Here is a 17,327-nt window from a genome sequence, read left to right as displayed (position 1 = left end):
GCTAACTGCAAAGTCCGAATTCACTCCGAGGGAGAAAGGGGCTTTCTACTATCAGAGGGTGAGACCCACACACAGGGGCAGTTCCTGTCTTACAGGGTGACCGTGAGTTGGCATCCACTCGATGGCAGCAAGTTTTTGGAGGGCTAGAGTGATGGTTATAGTTGGAAGAGGGACCCCCAGAAAAACCTGCCTGTCGGCTGCCTCCCCAAGAAAGGGCAGCATAAGGAAGGCAAGCCTCACTGTTCTGGAAGGCGATGGCTGGGGGCCATCCAGTGGGTTCTACCTGAGCAACATCGTGTACCATGGCACACACAGTGGCCGGGGCCTGCGCCGCCCCACCACTGCTCTGCTGTCAGACACGGCTGCAGCCCGCGGGACTGTCTCCTCCAGGCCTTCCTTCCACTTTACCACGCAGGAGGTTCTTGTCAGGGACTGGCCGCTCCCAAGTACACGAGACAGAGTCTCACCTTCTTGGCCCCTAAGGAGCATTCTGGCTGTACATCTCCCAAAACAGGAGAACCCCAAATTCACACATATCTTAGAGACTTCTTTATTAAATCTTAAATATAGGACAAAGGCAAGGGCCAAACATGGGGATGAGGGAACCCATCTGTGGGCATGAGGCTGCAATGGTGTCCCACGTACGTGGCCACTGGTCTCCAAGCACTCCCTGACACCAGGCTGATCCGGACTCCTAGTGGCCCTGTAGGACAGGGCCGATGTGCCCCTGTGGGTTTCCGAGGCTGTAGCTCTCCACAGGACTAAAAAGCCTCATCTTTCTCCTGCGGAGCAGCTGGTGGTTTTGAACTAGTGATCTTGTTGTTAGCAGCCCAAACTCCTAACTTACTGGGTCACCAGGACTCCTGACTACTATCACAAGACCATGACTGGAACATCAGTTCTTCACTGTGGCCAGGGGAAGGACTACAGATTGGGGGTGGGGTGGTGGGACTGGGATGGGATTGGGGTAAAAGTACAGATTAGAAGGGTTGACAGGGTTGGCCCTGGGGACACCAGGCCACTTGAGAGCCAGCTTTGTTCCGTGTGACCCAGGTACCTCTACATCCAGGTGCCTGGAAGGCTCCCCAGGGCCCAGCAACTCCTCCCAGGGTGGGGGGCAGTGGTCATCTCCTTTCCAACACACTCTGCCGGGGACAGAGGTTTTCTCAGGGTGGTTAAAGGTCAGCATGGATTCAGAGGATGAGCTTAGGTCAAGACTGGCAAGGGCCTTAGGGTCCCCCTAAACCCTGGTCTTCCACAAACCACATGATTTCTGGTTTAGGCTCAGCTGAACCCCCACTGTGCAGCTGCCTGCTGGCCTGACCCCTGGTCCCGTTTCTAAGTCCCCAAATGCTCCAGCTCTCCACTAAAGGGAACCTGGGGGCTGGGCTGGTTCCCCCACCACCACCACTACCACCCCGTCAAGGGGTGGGGCAGGTCCCAGGACAGCAGGGCAGTGCAGGTAGCCACGTGTGATCAGGATCTGAGATCTCTGGGCCTCAGATGCTGGGTGACAGGGTGGATGGCTGCAGCAAGGTCCCAGATTGGGGAAGGGGAGAGAGGAGAGGCTGAAGTCCGATGCCAGCCCTCCGATGGGGTCAGAGGCCAAAGATACTGAAGGCAGCGATGCACCCGGGAGCCAGCACCCACAGGGCTCAGCCTTGCTGCCGAGCAGGAGCAGTGGGTGAGCACCGGGCTGGCCTCCATCCCATCTCCCCGCCAGCAGCAGATGTCCTTTGGAAGCATGCATTCTGAGTTTCAGAACTCATGAAGAGGCACTTTGTAGCCCACTGTTCAGAGAATTTTCCACCCAAACAAAAACAAAACAAAGGGACACAAAGCACACACATCATGGGCCGGGGCCAGTGACCCCAGGCCAAGAGCCGGGATGTGGTCCTGGGGCAGGCGGCGAGGATGTGGGGAGCGCCTCTCCAGGCACTCCAGCCTGGTCAGCTCAGACTGGGAGGGACGCCAAGTCGCCCAGTGCTTTTCCTTCCCGGGCTGGCAGGGCAGCGGATCAAAAGGCGCCTGGGGCCTGGGTTCAGATCCCAGCTCAGGCCCTTCCTTGCATGGCACAGCAGCCCCTCTGAGTGGTCGGGGTCTTGAGAGGCGGGAGGAGCTCGCTGTTACTTCTTGGCGGCGTGGGGTAGTGTCCACCTAACTCAGCTTGGGCTGCGGCTCCCCTGGGAATTCCATCTGCTGGCCCAAAGAACGGTATGGGGTGTTGGGGCACGGTCCTGGAGCCCAGTGGGCAGGTGGGACCCCTCTGTCCCCACAGGGCTAGCCTGGAGTCTGCAGAGCTGACCTCAAAGGGTCTTTTCCTGTCAGGAGCCGCCCCTCCCCCATTCTGGCTCTGGACCTCCCACCGAGATCTCTGGCCCCAAGCTGTGGTCAGGACAGTGCCTCTCCGGTGGCCCCAGCTGGCTCGGGACCTGTCTACTTCCGGAAGGGCCCAGGCAGTGTGGGCACAGCCTGCCTCCCTCCCTGTGCCCCCTCTGGGAGCTCAGCCCTGCTCCACCCCACCTCTTCAAGTGCCCCAGGGGTGCTTCTCTGGAACCAGCTCCCTCTTGCTGCCCCCCAGGATGGGGCAGAAGCCTGTGCCACCCCCTCTGGCCTGGGGGAGGGAGGGGCTGAGGGGAAGCTTTTTTTTGGGTGGTGGGGAGGGACACCGGGGCAGCAGCCTGGAGCCCTTCCAGGGCAGTGCGTGCTGGTCGGTGAGGGGGGCGGGGTCTCGGGAAACCCTGGCACAGCTCAGGGTCCAGCCGGAGCTACGGCGCCGTAACCGCACTCTGCTCCCCGTGGTCCACGCTCCAGAGGCGGTAAAACTCGGCAAAGTCCACGTAGGGCTCCACGCGGCCGTCCTCGCCCGGCGGGAGCGAGTGGGCGGGCCGTGAGCGGAAGAGGCCGCCGTCCGAGCTGGAGCTGCTGCTCTGCGTGTGCGTGGTGGTGGACTGCAGCGTCAGCGTCGGGCTCTGGCTGCGGGCGGGCGCGAGAGGGGCTCTGCTTAGCAAGGGGCCCCAGCAAGGCAGGCGTGGGTGGCCTGGGGTCTTCAGGGGCAGGTGGAAAGTCAAATGAGCTAAAGGGAGCGGGAAGTCCTCCTCTGCCCAGGATGCGGGACTGCGCAGCGCCACGCTGCAGGCAGCCCGATCCAGGTGAAGCCGTCACCACCCCCAGGGCGGTCCTTGCTCCCCTCCCCCATTCCCCTCTCCCAGGCAGCTAACCCCACCCCATCACGTCACAGGGAGTCCCTCCTCCTCCTCCGCCCAGCCCAGGGGCCCCCATGTGGGTGACCCTGGTTAGGGGGAGGGCAGAGGGCGGCCCAGCTGCCAGGACCTCAGAGGCAGTGCTACCTGGCCTGACACCCCCCACCCACCGCCCATGCCTTTGTGCACAGGCTGAGGACGTCCTATGGACAACCCTGGGGGGAGGGGGCAGGAGGGGGGGGCTCAGAGCTCGTGGAGGTGCCCATCACCCACCCTGTGGCCCAGCCACCCACTGCAGCAGCCATACAACCATGGGGGCAGGGGGGCAGGAAGCCCCCACTACAATGAGTAGTGGGGCTGAGGGCCACGCCCTCCCCGAGGGCACTTCCCATTGGCTGCAGTGTCCAGTGGGCTGGGTGCAGCATCTCTATTATTCCTTGCAGGCCTGGAATTCTGAAACCGGATCCTGCCCCCAAGAGTGGTGGGTGGGGGCTGCATTCCAAAGAAGGGAGGGCTGGGTGGACTCTGAGTGGTCCAGGCCAGGCAGCCTGCCGCCTCCCTCTGGGATCCAAGCCCCGTTGGCCCCATCCATGCCCTCACCTTCCTCCAGAGAACACACTCGGTCTAGCTGGAAAGCTCCTGAGCTAAAAGAGATGTCCATTCCCCCCCCCACCACCCCGCCAATGCCCCACGGATAAGCTGGGGCAGGTTTGGACACTATCCCTGAATGGCATCGCCCAGAGGAGAGGGGGGTCACAACACGCACTCCCAGATGCAGGGAGAGGGAACAACACAGGAAGCTACCCATCAAACGGAGCAACCACATGGGTGGTGCAGGGGGCAGGCATTTGTTGAAGGTCTCTGGTTCGGAGCCCACCATTCTCCCCCCACCCACCCCCAGGGGATGAGGCTGACTGCTCCCGTAAAGACCCTCGTGGGCAGTTCTGCTCTGTCCTGCGGGGTCGAAAGGAGTCAGAATCTACTCCACAGCACAGTGGCTGAGCCTCCGAAGCTGAGACACATGTGGGCAGTCTGAATGTGGGCAGTGGCTCCGGAGAGAATGTGCCCCCTCCCCTGCCCTGCATGACCACTGCGCAGGCAGTCACCTGGGCTGCTGTAAGTCAAAGGCAGCTTGAGAGCACACAAGGGGCCTGCAAACCTCAGCCTGCCCTCCCCCACCCACCCGGCTCCTCTGCACTCTCTCTGGACACACCACCATCAGGAACTGGGTGGGGAGCTGGCACAGTACCAGACTCCTGGGCAGCTCATGGGAGGCGTCTCAGCAGGGGGCCACTTCCGCCCAGGCCCCAGGGCTTACTTGGTGAGGGTGGGCGTGGCTTCATCCAGGGTGGCAGAACTGTGGGCCCCATTGACCATCTGGCCCTGGGAGGGCATGACGAGGGACAGTGTCACACTGGTCTTGCTGGTGCTCTGGGCGCTTGAGTAGGGCACCGACACGGGGTACACGCGGCCTCCTGCAGCTGCAGGGAAACAGAACCCACCAGGGCTTTGGGGCCCCAGCCTCATGGGGCCCTGAACCTCAGCTAGCTCCACCCCTTCTTGAGCCTTCTTTCCTCTTCTGGAAAACAGGGGGGAGGGGGGGCAGGCGGGGGGCAAGGGAAGCAGCTCACAGGGCACTTGGCCAGGAACACCCCCCACCCCAAGTGGCCAGAGACAGAGAAGGCAGGGCTCCGCAGGGGGCGTACCTGGAGCCGGGCTTGCAGCGGGCTGGCTCATCTCACCCAGTGGGTAGCCGAAGTTCCTCACCAGCAGGGTCATGTCCTCGTGCCAGGGGCAGAACTTGGCGCGCTCCCCGCCGCTGGCAAAGCTGTCACTGTGGATGCGCCTCACGCGGTCCACCACGGCCTGTGCCACTGCGTCCAGGGAGGTCTGCTTGGCGAACTCTGTGTCGATCATGGCTGCGATCTCCTGGGGGATGCGGGTGGGATTGACCAGCCACGAGACTCCAGGGGACCCCCACCCTAGAACCCCAGACAGGCCCCACAGGGGAAGTCCCTGCTGGCCAAGCTGCAACCCAAGCTTTGCCAAGTACTTAGGATAATCCTTCTGGAGCATTCCACAAGAAAAGCTGCATGACCCAGGGCTCTCCAGCGGCTAGACAAGGCCCGCCTAGCTGGTCCTAAGAGGATTCCAGGCCCATGGGTCGGCCCGAGAGTCCTTCATGGGCAGGATCCTGGGCAGGAAGCTTTCTTCCCCGGGCACACTTACTGGGCGATAGATGTCAGGGAGGATGTCAGGAGTTGGGGATACAAGAATGAATGAAGACGGGATCCTGTCCAGTATAGTCTAGAACTTAGGAGACGTTTCTGGAAAATTCTATCAGGAAGGTCCCTCTCCTGCTGAAATCTGAGGTGACCATCGAAACCGCTGAGAAGACTGAATGTGCAGACACACAATCCCCAGGACGGACAGGGGCAGGAAGGCAGACACAGGTCCTAGGGTAGGGTGGGCCAGTTCCACCACTAACCACCACGTCACCTCAGGGAAGGCCCTGTACTCCGGCCCAGCTCCAGGACCCCAAGAGGAAAGGCCCTGGGCTCGGAGGGCTCCTCCTCATGCTTCTTCATCAGCAAGGACATGGCACACTGACCCTTCAGTCCAGTCAGGGACAGGCAGTTTCCCTTCCACACCACCCACAAGCACCTCCTAGTCCCTCTGCCCCAATGATGAGAGCAGCCTGCACACTCTGCCCTCACAGAGGGCAAGTTCCCTGTCCTCTAGGGTCACCAAGTGTCAGCTCTCTCTTCCCCTGGCCTTGAACCCCGTGCTTGAGAAGCTGAGGTGCAGATCCAAGTCCAAGCAGCTGGGCGGGAGGGTGCGTCCCCGGCAGTACCAGCTGTAGCCACCTGCTCCGTGCAGGCTCAGCTCACCTGGTTGGCCTGCCCAGGCCCGTGGGCAGCTTCCAGGGCCTTGTAGAGCCCCTCAGACATCAGCACCAAGAAGCCCGTCACCCCATCCAGTGGCTGCCCGCCGTGGATCTCAGGCTCCGCGATAATGGGCTTGGACTTGGCAGTGCTGCGGGAGAGAGTGGAGGGGAGCGTTTGCCTCTCCAAGGTCCCGTGGACAATTCTGCTGCGGGGAGGACGCTACCCGCTAAGGGCGAAGTCAGACACTGACCCGACAAGAGGAAGGAGAAAGGCAGGAATACTGCCCCTAAAAGGAAGCTCAGAGGACCGAGCAGCAAAGGTCCAGTGTCCAGTGGTGGCTGGCCGGCCGGGCCCACAGCCCCTGTCCACAGAGGGGAGATGTGAGAGCTGGATACAGAGAAACTAAGGCCTTGATGACAGAGGCCAGGCTGGAGGCTGCACGACAGCATTCTGTACGACCAGGGACTTTTCCGTTGCAAATGTCCTTGTTTTCAACTGAAGTGGCAACTCCCCACGTGTCCCTCAACAGATGTAATCAAACGGACTACCTCTGTGGAAAGAGGAAATGGAGAGGCTCAGTAGCATCAGTCAAAGCAAGGTCGGGGCCACCTGACTACCAGCAGTTCGTGTGAAAGTTCGGGCCCAAGCTGAGAAAATTGAAAGCATGACCCGGAGCACAAGCCACCGGAGTCTAGAAACCAGGTCAGGATAGAGCTGCCCCGGCACACCAACGAGGAGCCCCATGAGCTGTGGGGTGGCCTCAAAAACGTCACACCGGAGGAAGAACAAGGACTCAAAAAGAGGAAAGACCAAAGTGGATGAAGAGATTCTGAAACTTGTTCTTGATCAGCTAAAGCAGGAGAAGACTTCAAGAGGCAGCGCCAGGAGACGAGGTAAAATAGTACACAGTGAAATGTGCAATGACCTGGAGTTGGAAAAATGCAAAGTAAGAACACGCTCAGCTTATCTAAAGCTGGAAGAAAAACCGAAGGCAAAATTCAAACCACGAATTGCACTATTAAGAGATCCCATGGGCAGGAAGCTGATGGTGCCCAGCTATTAAAAGATAATAGCATCTGGGGTCTTAAAAGCTTGAAGTTAAGGTAAACAAGTGTCCATCTAGCTGAGAAGCAACAAAGCCCACGTGGAAGAAGCTCACCAGCCTGTGTGATCACGAGGTGTCGAAGAGATCAGGTACCAGGCATCAGAGAACAAAAACCATATCACTGTGAATGAGGGGGAGTGCACATTGGGAACCCAAGCCCATCTATAGGCAACCTGACATCCCCCCACTTTTTTTTTTCCCCCTGACATCCCCTTACAGAAGGGTTGCGGGGAGGAGATGAGCCAGTCAGGGAACAGTGTAGCAACGATGAAACATATAGCTTTCCTCTAGTTCTTGAATGATTCCTCCCCACCCCTACCCCACTATCATGATCCCAATTCTACCTTACAAATCTGGCTAGACCAGGGGATGTACACTGGTACAGATAGGAACTGGAAACATAGGGAATCCAGGACAGATGATCCCTTCAGGACCAGTGGTGAGAGTAGTGATACCAGGAGAGTGGAAGGAAGGTGGAGTACAAAGGGGGAACCGATTACAAGGACTACAACCTCCTCCCTGGGGGATGGACAACAGAAAAGTGGGTGAAGGGAGATGTCAGACAGTATAAGATATGACAAAATAATAATAATTTATAAATTATCATGAGGGAGAGGGGAGTGGGGAGGGAGGGGAAAAATGAGGAGCTGATATCAAGGGCTCAAGTAGAAAGCAAATGTTTTGAGAATGATGATGACAACAAATGTACAAATGAGCTTGACACAATGGATATATGTATGGGTTGTGATAAGAGTTGTAGAAGTCCCCAATAAAATGACTTAAAAAAACAACAACCAAAAAAAAAGAAGAAAGAAAGAAAGAAAAAGAAAGAGATCCTATGGGTAAAATATTGAATGATGCAGGTCTCAAAAGATGGAAAGAATACAGAGTCACGGTACCAAAAAGAACTGGTGGACATTCAGCCATTTCAAGACCAGATGCTAAGCTAACAGTGTCCACATCATAGGCCCCATGGGTGGGTGAGTGACACAGCGTACACACAGCGTACCACACAGGCTCCACAGTGGTCACTATCATTGCTGCCTCTGAGCCAGGAATATGTAAAATTAATCTCACACCTCTGCCAGCTCCAGGCAAGGGCAGTGCTGATCAAAAGGCCTTTGTTCTGTCCATCTTTCTCTAAGTCAGGCAATGATACCAACTCTGCCCTTCCTGCCGGCCCGTGGCACCAGCCACTGCTCTTGGCTTGGACCGGCTCCCTAATTTGACCTCACCCTACAAGACCCCAGCTCTTGATGTGCTGGGTCCAGTGCCTGCTCCCCACTCCTCAACCTCTCCCTGCCCTTCTCGTCCGTATGGACTCTAACAGCGCCACCAACCTGAGCAGTTCGATGTCAGTGTAGCCGTACTTGACTTTGTAGTCCCCGATGCGCCTGGTGCTCTCCTGCCCACAGATGACTCCCACCTGCTTGATCTTTGCTGTGTCCAGACCTAGCAAAAGGAGAGCGACTTAGCCACAGGTCCCACTCGAGATGGAGGCAGATCCATGAGCACAGGCCACGAGGGCCTACTGAGCGGAAGGAGATCCACGTAAGTGGGCCGTGGAGAACAGCCCCTCCACGTCCCCCGCATGACCACCACCCATGTTTTCAGTCCTTCCTCCATGACCACGCCAGCCCTGCCTGATCTCTGCCCAGGGAGTCTGCTGCGGAGAGGAGTAAAGTGGGTTGAATGGTGTCCTCCCAAAGCTAAGTCCACATCCTAACCCTCGGAAGCGGCTGTGATGCCAGTGCAGTGGGTTGTCCAGCACGGCTCCCTCCTACAGACCACCTTGGTTTTCCCGAGGAGCTGGGGACAGAGGTGGGGCCGATACTGAATGGATCACGTGGTTCAGCTGTGAGGGGCTGTTAACAGGGCTCATTTGGACTGTCATCCTGCTGGGTAGAAAATAAGTCCTGGGGGGTGAGGTGTGCGTGGAGAACCTATCAACAAAAGAGCCAGGAGCAGAGCACCTCGAGATCCCTGTGCACTGAAATTCCTTGGTCCAGGAAGGCGGCTGTGACCCCAGAGGAGGAGCAGCGGCAGCAGCACAACCAGAAAGCGGAGCAGGAGACAGATGGCTGGACTTCCCGGGCCACAGAGCAACTACAGCCACCAAGTGCTTGTGGACAAAGTGGGGTGCCTCTGAGTGCTGAACTGAGCGCGCTGATTTTGCTGACCCAGGGAGCTGAAGTTGAGGCTTGTATTGGAGTGGCATGCCCTTTGGACATTTATTGGCAGCCCTAAAAGGGCTTCGAGACATTGCTGTAGCAGGGCTGATACCAGTCAGTCGCAGTGGCTACAGGAAGAGGGAGGAGATACTGCTCTGATTAAACAACTGTGACCTGAACATTCCTCATCTGAACTGTAACCTGCTAACGTCCCTAATGAACCCCACCATTGTGATCATCACCAGTGAGCAACGTGTGGCCACTGTGATGACAGAGAAGGGATGGAGTGGGGAGGCACGTGGTGTGTGAGCTCTGCTTGTGCCGTCAGCCCTGGTGCTGGAGGAGGGAGATTGGCTCGAGCCGTTACTTGGAAGCAGGGTCTTTCTTAGCCGTCTTGCTAAGGCTCTCAAGAGGAGACCCACCTGGATTTCGGTGATCCTAAATCCAATGAGCAGAGCTGAGGCCTGTTAGGGAGACAGGGACACACAGGGACAATACTGTGTGGGGACAGAGGCAGAGACTGGTATGGTACGTGCAGGGCTGCCGAAGCTAAGAAGCTGGGAGCACCGTCCTCGGAGGGGCGGGCCCCAGGAGCACCTTGACTTCAGACGCTGCTGGAAGGCAGTGGCCTGGGCTCATTTGCTACGACAGCCACAGGGTGCTGGCATAGGAAGAGGGGATCTGAGGGGGTGGTTGGAGGAAACCTGTGACTTTGTGGGCTTCTGTTCAGTCTTCCTATTGTGGTGAGCCCCATCCCTCCAGGCCCGGGACGTACCCAGCTGTGACAGGCGGAAGAGCTCGTCCTCGTTCTCGGTCGTGTGGTCCACGTTCAGCTGCGTCACCTGGAGCCCGTCCACCGTGGATTTGCATAGCAGTGCTCGGTTTGTACCTGCAGTGAACCGTGAATGCGACCCTCTGAGACTGGGACACACTGGGGGAGGAGACCAAGGCAGGTATCCCACCACCCCTGGAAGCTGGGAAACATTGGACCACCGGGGCCAGTTGGGGCCAGCTGGTGACATGAGGGGATTAGTGGGCTCTCATGCTTGTGGCCATGAATGGCAGAGCCCTGTTTTCTAGAAACACATATGAAACTGTTTTCAAGTAGCAAGACGTAGTCTAGGCTGAGTTACAAATAAAGTGGGGGACTGGGAGTGGGTGGGCTCGACAGGACAGGACTGGCCAGGAGCTGGGTGATAGGCCCTTCGCCATCCAGCGGATTCTAACTCACAGCGGCCTCATGGTACGTGGGGCTTGTACACACTACTTAACTGTCTTTTCCTATAATTTAGAAAGTTTTCCGTAAGGAAATCTCAAAGAGAGGAGGAAAAGGAGCCACTAGACTGACCCGGCAAGGCCAGCGCTCAGCCCGTCGGGGGAGGAGAGGGTGTAACCTGGCCGTCTGGCTCTGCTCCCTGTGCTTGGACGAGGACATTTCTGTAGAGGAGGGCCAGACTACTGAAGGGCTCGGGACCCCCGGGGTCCTGAACCCTGTTTGGGGCGCGCCCCGGTGCTCACCGACATTGGCGACGTAGAGCTTGCTGTTGAGCAGGACGGCCACCACGGCCATGGCTCCTCCTGAAGTCTCCCTCTCCAGCACCCGGAGCCTCTCAAGGACCTTCTGGTACTGAGGCGGCAACTGGTGTTGCGGGACGCCCTGGAGCCCGGCGGCAGCGGAGTCAGGGCATCACCGGCCTGGCCCATGTCCCCGGAGTGCCAAGGGCGAGGGGAGCCGTGGAGGTGGCAGCTGAGGGGCACGGTAGCAGGTCTCCCCTCCCACCCGCTGCTAGGCATCAGCATGAAGCTGCCAGGAAGGCCCCTAGAGACTGGGTGCCCATTGCCACCCGCCAGGGAGTCCCCTCAGGAACCCTCTGGGGCCAGCTGTCAGAGACGCGAGTCCCCACTCCCGGCGCCAGCCCAGACCAGCTCGAGCGCAGCGGGCGTCACCTCGGGCAGCTGGGACTGCAGACTAGCCTTCTCGGCCAGCGCGTCGTCGATGGACTCCAGGAAGCTCCTTTCCACCACGTCAAAGGCCTGCCGGGCAGAGGCCGGGTACCGCGTTAGGGCAGAAGCTGGTACAAAGCGGCACTCTCCCCTGACATGACACGGGCACCACTGCTCCCTCCAGGGCAGGAGACATTTGGCGTGTGGGGCCGGGAGAGTGGCCGGAGAAGCAGGAGACGCAGAGGTCACGAAGAAGCAAGCTGGGGTTGGTGCCAGCAGTGCCTCCTTCCGAGAGCAGCTCTGTCAGCCCCCGGAGTCCCCTGTATGTGAGCCGTGAGGCTTGGTGAGCACTCAGGGTTGAAGCAGAAAGGTGGGGCACACGCTTCCTGGGGACCAGGGACCCACCCTCCTTATCTGAAAGCAAAGAGCCTTGGGTGCTTCTGAGGGTGGCCCGTGCCCCCAGGCTAGAACGCAGAGTGCAAGTCAGATAGAGAGGGGCCCCGAGGGGCCGGGCTGCTTTTTCCACCCACCCAAGCTGATGCTCGGTGACCGTGCGCCCACTATGGCTTCGGCCCCTCAAGGTACCCCTGGGGGAGCTGTGCTTAAGCACTCAGCACCAAATTGGTTTGGACCCACGAGGGGGACGCTGTGGCTCGTCGGCTTTCGGAGCTTCAGCCCAAGAGACCCCCGAGCCCGGGCATGGCTCTCAAGCCCGTTTCTCCAGGGCCCTCCCAGAGCCAGGCCTGGGCGGAGAGAAGGGCCCCAGAGCCCACAGCAGACGGAGGAGGTACTGGCACCAGCAGGGTCAACGGCCCAGCGAGATACCTGCAGCAGCACACGCCGCACATCAGCCTCGGTGTGCTCGGCGCTGAGCTGGCCCAGCAGGAGCTCCGCCGACAGCCGCTGGGTCACAAAGTTGGTCACCCGGTTGCCATCGTAGCCGTTGAAAACGCCATAGAGGAAGCAGTTATTTTCACCCCTGCAGAGGGAGCGGGGCTGACACAAGGCCTTGCAAGGATGACACTGGACCCAGGGGTGGGAACTCGTCTGCAAGACCCACTCCAGCCCCCTCTCTGGTCTGTAGACCAGGTGTGGTGAGGACAGGCGGCCTGCTCACCTGAACTTGAGCCAGCTGTCCTCTGGGGGGTGGCTCTCCGTGCCCTTGCCATCAGCAGAGTAGCTGCGGTTGGAGGCTGAGCCCACTCCAGAGAGGTGGCAGAGTGGCAGGTCATCCGTCCAGCTCGGCTGCTGTTCCTAGGTGGGGACAGGATGTTTCCAGGGCCACCTCCTCCCCCAACACCATTCCAACCTGACCTGCCTTCTCAGCCCCAACAAAAACCGAGCAGGCCCAGCACCCCCAGGCGGCCCACATCCTTCTGGAAAATAGTGACACTCTAAGAGCAGACAATGGCAGAGGGGCTGGCATGCTCTTGTCACCAAGTTTGTCCCCAGGGAAACCTGAGGAAAGCTAGATGTAAGAGCCAGTGACGATTCCCTGTGGGGCACTGTGCCAGGGACTGGGAGCCAACAACCCTCACCCACACAGACAGGGACAACCAGCGGAGCAAAGGACACACACACACACACACACACACACACACACGACAAAACACTCTGAGATGCTTCCTGGCTCTCCAGAAGACAAAGGTACCCTGGCTCTGCAGGCCCCTGTATCCCATAGCCCCCCGCCACACACACACATGACCAGGTTGGGCCCGGAAAATCTGCATTTTAGGACCTCATCTCAGCTGATTCCCACTCAGTGTTCCAAAATCACGCCTCAAGATTCTGACAAAGGACGTGTCCAGCACCTGCCCTCCACACCCATGCTCGGCTGCCCACCAGGACCCAAGATGCGCAGTAGCCTGTCTACGTTTTCCCCTCGTCTAGCTCTCTGCATCCTTTTAAACTCTACCTCCTGCAGTCCTCCTTCGGGACTTCTCTGCCCTCACTATACCTGGCACCTTTGGTGCCCATACTGCATCCGGAGCCATTGTTCTGTGCCCCCATTAAATGCAGGCACCATCCCTCCGTATCCCCAAGACACCTGGTGCCACTGCTTCTGCCCAGCTCTGGCTTCCATTTTACCTAGTGGGATCTTAGAGCCGGCTTCCAGAGGGGGCAGGGCTTTAAACACACGTGCATGTGCATCATACACACACACAGATACCTGGCCAGGCCCCACCCCAAAGCAAACCAAACACACTGCCACTGAGTCAGTGCTGACTCCCAGTGACCCCTGTGGGTTTTTGAGACTGTCAGCGCAGCCACAGCCAGGAGACAGTGCTAACACCCCAACGCAGGCCCCTGCTCCACTTGGAAGTCACCATACGAACTGCAAACCTGCCACCATCCAGTCGGTTCTGCCTTCTGGCGCCCCTACAGAGCAGGGGAACCGCCCTGTGGGCGTCCCAGACTAAGTCTTCACGGGAGCGGAAAGCCTCCTCTTCCTCTCACTGAAGCTGCTCGCCTGAGGTTAGCAGCCCAGCCTGCAGCCAACAATCCACAGGGCAGTCCTGCAGTCCCCCACCACCCCCATATAAGGGATCTACACAGTGGAAACCCGTTCCAGCTGCACTGAAAGCATGAGCCAAAAGAAGGCTCCAGGAACGGATGTAACACCAACTGAAATGTATCAACAGGCTCATGAGGCACCGGAAGCACTCACTCCTTTATGCCAGGACATTTGGAAGGCACTTGACCAACTGTCGGGAAGAGATCTATAGTTTTACCTACTTCAAAGAAAGGTAACCCAAGGCAATGCTCAAATTACAGAAAAATATTAATATCACATGCAAGTAAAATTTCGCTGAAGATCATCCAACAGCAGTTGCAGCAGTATATCGACAGGGAGCTGCCAGAGGTTCAGGCTGGATTCAGAAGAGGATGTGAAACTAGGGGTGTCATTGCTGATGTCAGATGGACCTTGGCTCAAAGCTGAGATATACCTGAAAAAAAGTTTACTTGTGTTGTATTAACTATACCAAGGCAATCGACTGTGTGGATCATAACAAACTATGGAGAGCCTTGGGCAGAACAGGAATTGCACAACACTTCATGGTGCTCATTTGGAACCTGTACATGGAACCAGGAATACTGCATAGTTTAAGATCAGGAAAGGTGTGCATCAGCGTGGGATCCTCTCACCATATTGGTTCAATTTGTACGTTGGGTAAATAACCAGAAGCTGGATTTTATGAAGAGGAATGTGGCAGCAGGACAGGAGGAAGGTGCAGATGAACAACGGGGACGTGCAGGTGACACAGCCTTGCTTGCTGAAACAGGAGGACGTGAAGCCCTTGCTGCTGAAGACCAAGAAAAGCACCAGCCTTCAGTCTGGATTAAAGAAGTCTGGGCTCATGTAAGGAAGATCACTGTCCTCACAACTGGACAGGAAGTGACATCATGGCAAACAGATACAAGACTGAAGCTGTCAAGGATTTCCTCTTGCTTGGACCCACAATGTTCATGGAAACAGCAGTCAAGAGATCAAACAAAGTACTGCAATGGGTATATCTTTCAAATGTTGAAATGCAGGGAGGTTACTTTCAGGACTAAGGTGTGCCTGACCCAAGCCATGGTATTTCCAATTGTTATTTTCACAAATGAATGTGAAAGCTGAACAATGAATAAAGAAGACTGATGTTTTGAATTCCAGTGCTGGGGAAGAATATCGACAGGACCATGCCTGGCTAGAACCCACCCATCTGTCCTGGTCGCAGTAGGGTCAGACTGAGACGTCATCTTACATGCAGTGGACATGTTGTCAGGAGAGACCTGTACCTGGAGACGGGCATCAAGCTTGGCAAAAGAGAGGACGGGCTTGGATGAGATGGACGGACACAGTGGCGGCAACAGTGGGCTCAGGCATGGGAACGATGGTGAGGACGGTGCAGGGCCAGGCCGTGTTTTGTTCTGCTGTGCACAGGGTCGCTGTGGGTCAGGACCATCCTGACGGCACTGAACAACAAGACAACCACACAGTGGAGACTCTTCTTTCACTCAGCAGAATGCCTTTGGGATCCACCAAGTCATGTCTGCAGAATACACACATACACTTGTCCCCAAACGTTCATCACAGCCTTAGTCATCATGGCCAAACGAGAGAAACCACCCAATGTCCATCAAAGCATGCAAAGACAGACACACAAACAATCCAAACCCTCACTGCCATCACACCCAAGGCCTCAGATCCCCGTCTTCAGACATTTAATCCAAACCATCCAGTGGCGCTGACTCATAGCGACCCTATAGGACAGGGTAGAATTGCCCCTGTGAGTTTCCGAGACTCTAGGAGGTGTGGAATCCCCAAGCTCTGCCCGGTGTGCTTTGACTTGGCCGCTCCCCACGCCTTGACACTGATGGACACTCACAAACCCAAGCCTCCTAGAAACATGGCAAACTCCTCTACCAGTACCAAGTGTGCTTCCAGGAGAAAGTACACGGAAGCGCGCTCCTCTGACTGGCGCGGCTCTAAACCCAGGCACTGACGGGGCAGAAACGGCCTGCAAAGGGCCTTGTAACTCTTCCCAGGAGACGAAAACCTCATCTTTCTCCCACAGATCAGCTGGTGGTTTTGAACTGCTGACCTGGAGGACCAGAGCTCTCCCAAAGCATGAAAAAATAAACAAACTGCAGCATATAAGCAAAGGCATCTCATTCAGTGATAAGAGGGAAGGATGGTCAGGTGATAACTTAGATAACCCCTCCAAGCAGGACACCATGTCACAGCAGCCAGGCACAAAAGACCACACGCTGGGGGATTCCATTTATAGGGCATATGCAGCACACCCGAAACTACAGAGACAGAGAGCAGGTTGGAAGGTGACGGCTTCCGGAGGGTGGCGTGTCCTCCTGGGGCGATAAAGAGGTTGTGCGAGTCAAAGACGAGGGCTGCACAAAGTCCCCGTACACTACCTGCTAGAAAATTTTACACTTCAAAATGGTTACGTGCGTGTCGTGTATCTCACCTCTATTTGGAACATTGGCCATATTTATGTGGGTTTATTTCTGGACTCTTTTCTGTTCCTGCTACCAATACCACGCTGTCTTGATTATGACAGCACACAGTAACCCTTCCCGTCCCCTCACTAGATTTTATGTTGACGACCTGTTGAATGGTGAGGGCGGAGCGGGCCGGACAGTGTTTCATTATGGCGTGCCCAGGGCAGCTCTGGGTTGGAATCTACTCGCTGGCATCTAACAACATGTCGCAAGGGTAACCTTTTGGATGTTGCTGTTAGGTGCCTCTCAATTTAGTGCTCACTCTTAGCAAGCCTATCCCCACGCGACGACACACTGCCTGGTCCTGCACCACCTCCTGGACAAGCTGCCTCTTGTTCTGCTGACCCCCACTTTTCCGAGCACAGTCTTTTCCCAGGATCTGCTCTTTTCTGGTACCGTGTTTGAAGTACGTGCGGTTTTTGCCACCCTCACGTCTAGGGAACATTCTGGCTGCGTGTGGTCGAAGACAGATTTCTTTGTTCCTTTGGCACTCCCTGGCATTTTCACTATTTTCCGCGGCGCCATCACTCAAATGGATCATCTCTTCCGCGGCCCTCCTTACACCCTGTCCGACTTCCAGGGCCTGCGCGGCCACAGAGGACAACAGGCCGAGGGGCAAGGAGACACCTTTGCTCTTTAACACTTTAAAGCGCTTTTGCGCAGCACACTTGCCCAAAGCAGGGCTTCCTTTGATTTCCTGACTGCTGCTTCCGGGAGCGAGCGTTCACTGTCCCCGTCAGGAGGATGAAATCCTGGACGACGTCATCTCCTCTCTGCTGCTCGGGTGTTGTTCCTGGTCCCGCTGCGAGGACTCGGGTTTTCTGTCCACTGAGTTGCGGTCGTACTGGAGGCTGTGTCTAGGAGCTTCCCCAGCAAGTGCGCCAAGTCCTCCTGACTGTCAGCAAGCGAGGCTGCTGCCGAGCCAGGTCTCCCTCCAATCCCCATGCCACACCCTTCTTCATACAGGCCAGCCTGCCGGACTCTGCTCAGCCGGCGGAGTGAAGGCGAGGAA

At 57.2% G+C, this 17,327-nt stretch overlaps 1 protein-coding gene across 1 annotated transcript; it reads right to left on the bottom strand.

The window, feature by feature from the left end:
* Positions 1–795: 795 nt before the first annotated feature.
* On the bottom strand, positions 796–16,463 carry TAB1 (TGF-beta activated kinase 1 (MAP3K7) binding protein 1). Its single transcript, XM_045290959.1, has 12 exons — positions 16,403–16,463; positions 15,095–15,189; positions 12,429–12,565; positions 12,137–12,290; positions 11,315–11,401; positions 10,886–11,024; positions 10,143–10,256; positions 8,537–8,648; positions 6,095–6,239; positions 4,910–5,132; positions 4,522–4,684; positions 796–2,976 (listed from the first exon to the last, which is right to left on the bottom strand). Exons 1-12 carry the CDS (start codon positions 16,461–16,463, stop codon positions 2,769–2,771), a joined length of 1,638 nt encoding a protein of 545 aa, XP_045146894.1. The 3' UTR covers positions 796–2,768.
* Positions 16,464–17,327: the final 864 nt, after the last annotated feature.

Source organism: Echinops telfairi, unplaced genomic scaffold (assembly GCF_000313985.2).
Source record: "Echinops telfairi isolate 266 unplaced genomic scaffold, ASM31398v2 ScPeMD7_2;HRSCAF=8, whole genome shotgun sequence".
Taxonomy (NCBI): Eukaryota; Metazoa; Chordata; class Mammalia; order Afrosoricida; family Tenrecidae; genus Echinops; species Echinops telfairi.
This window is presented reverse-complemented; position numbering and strand designations above follow the sequence as displayed.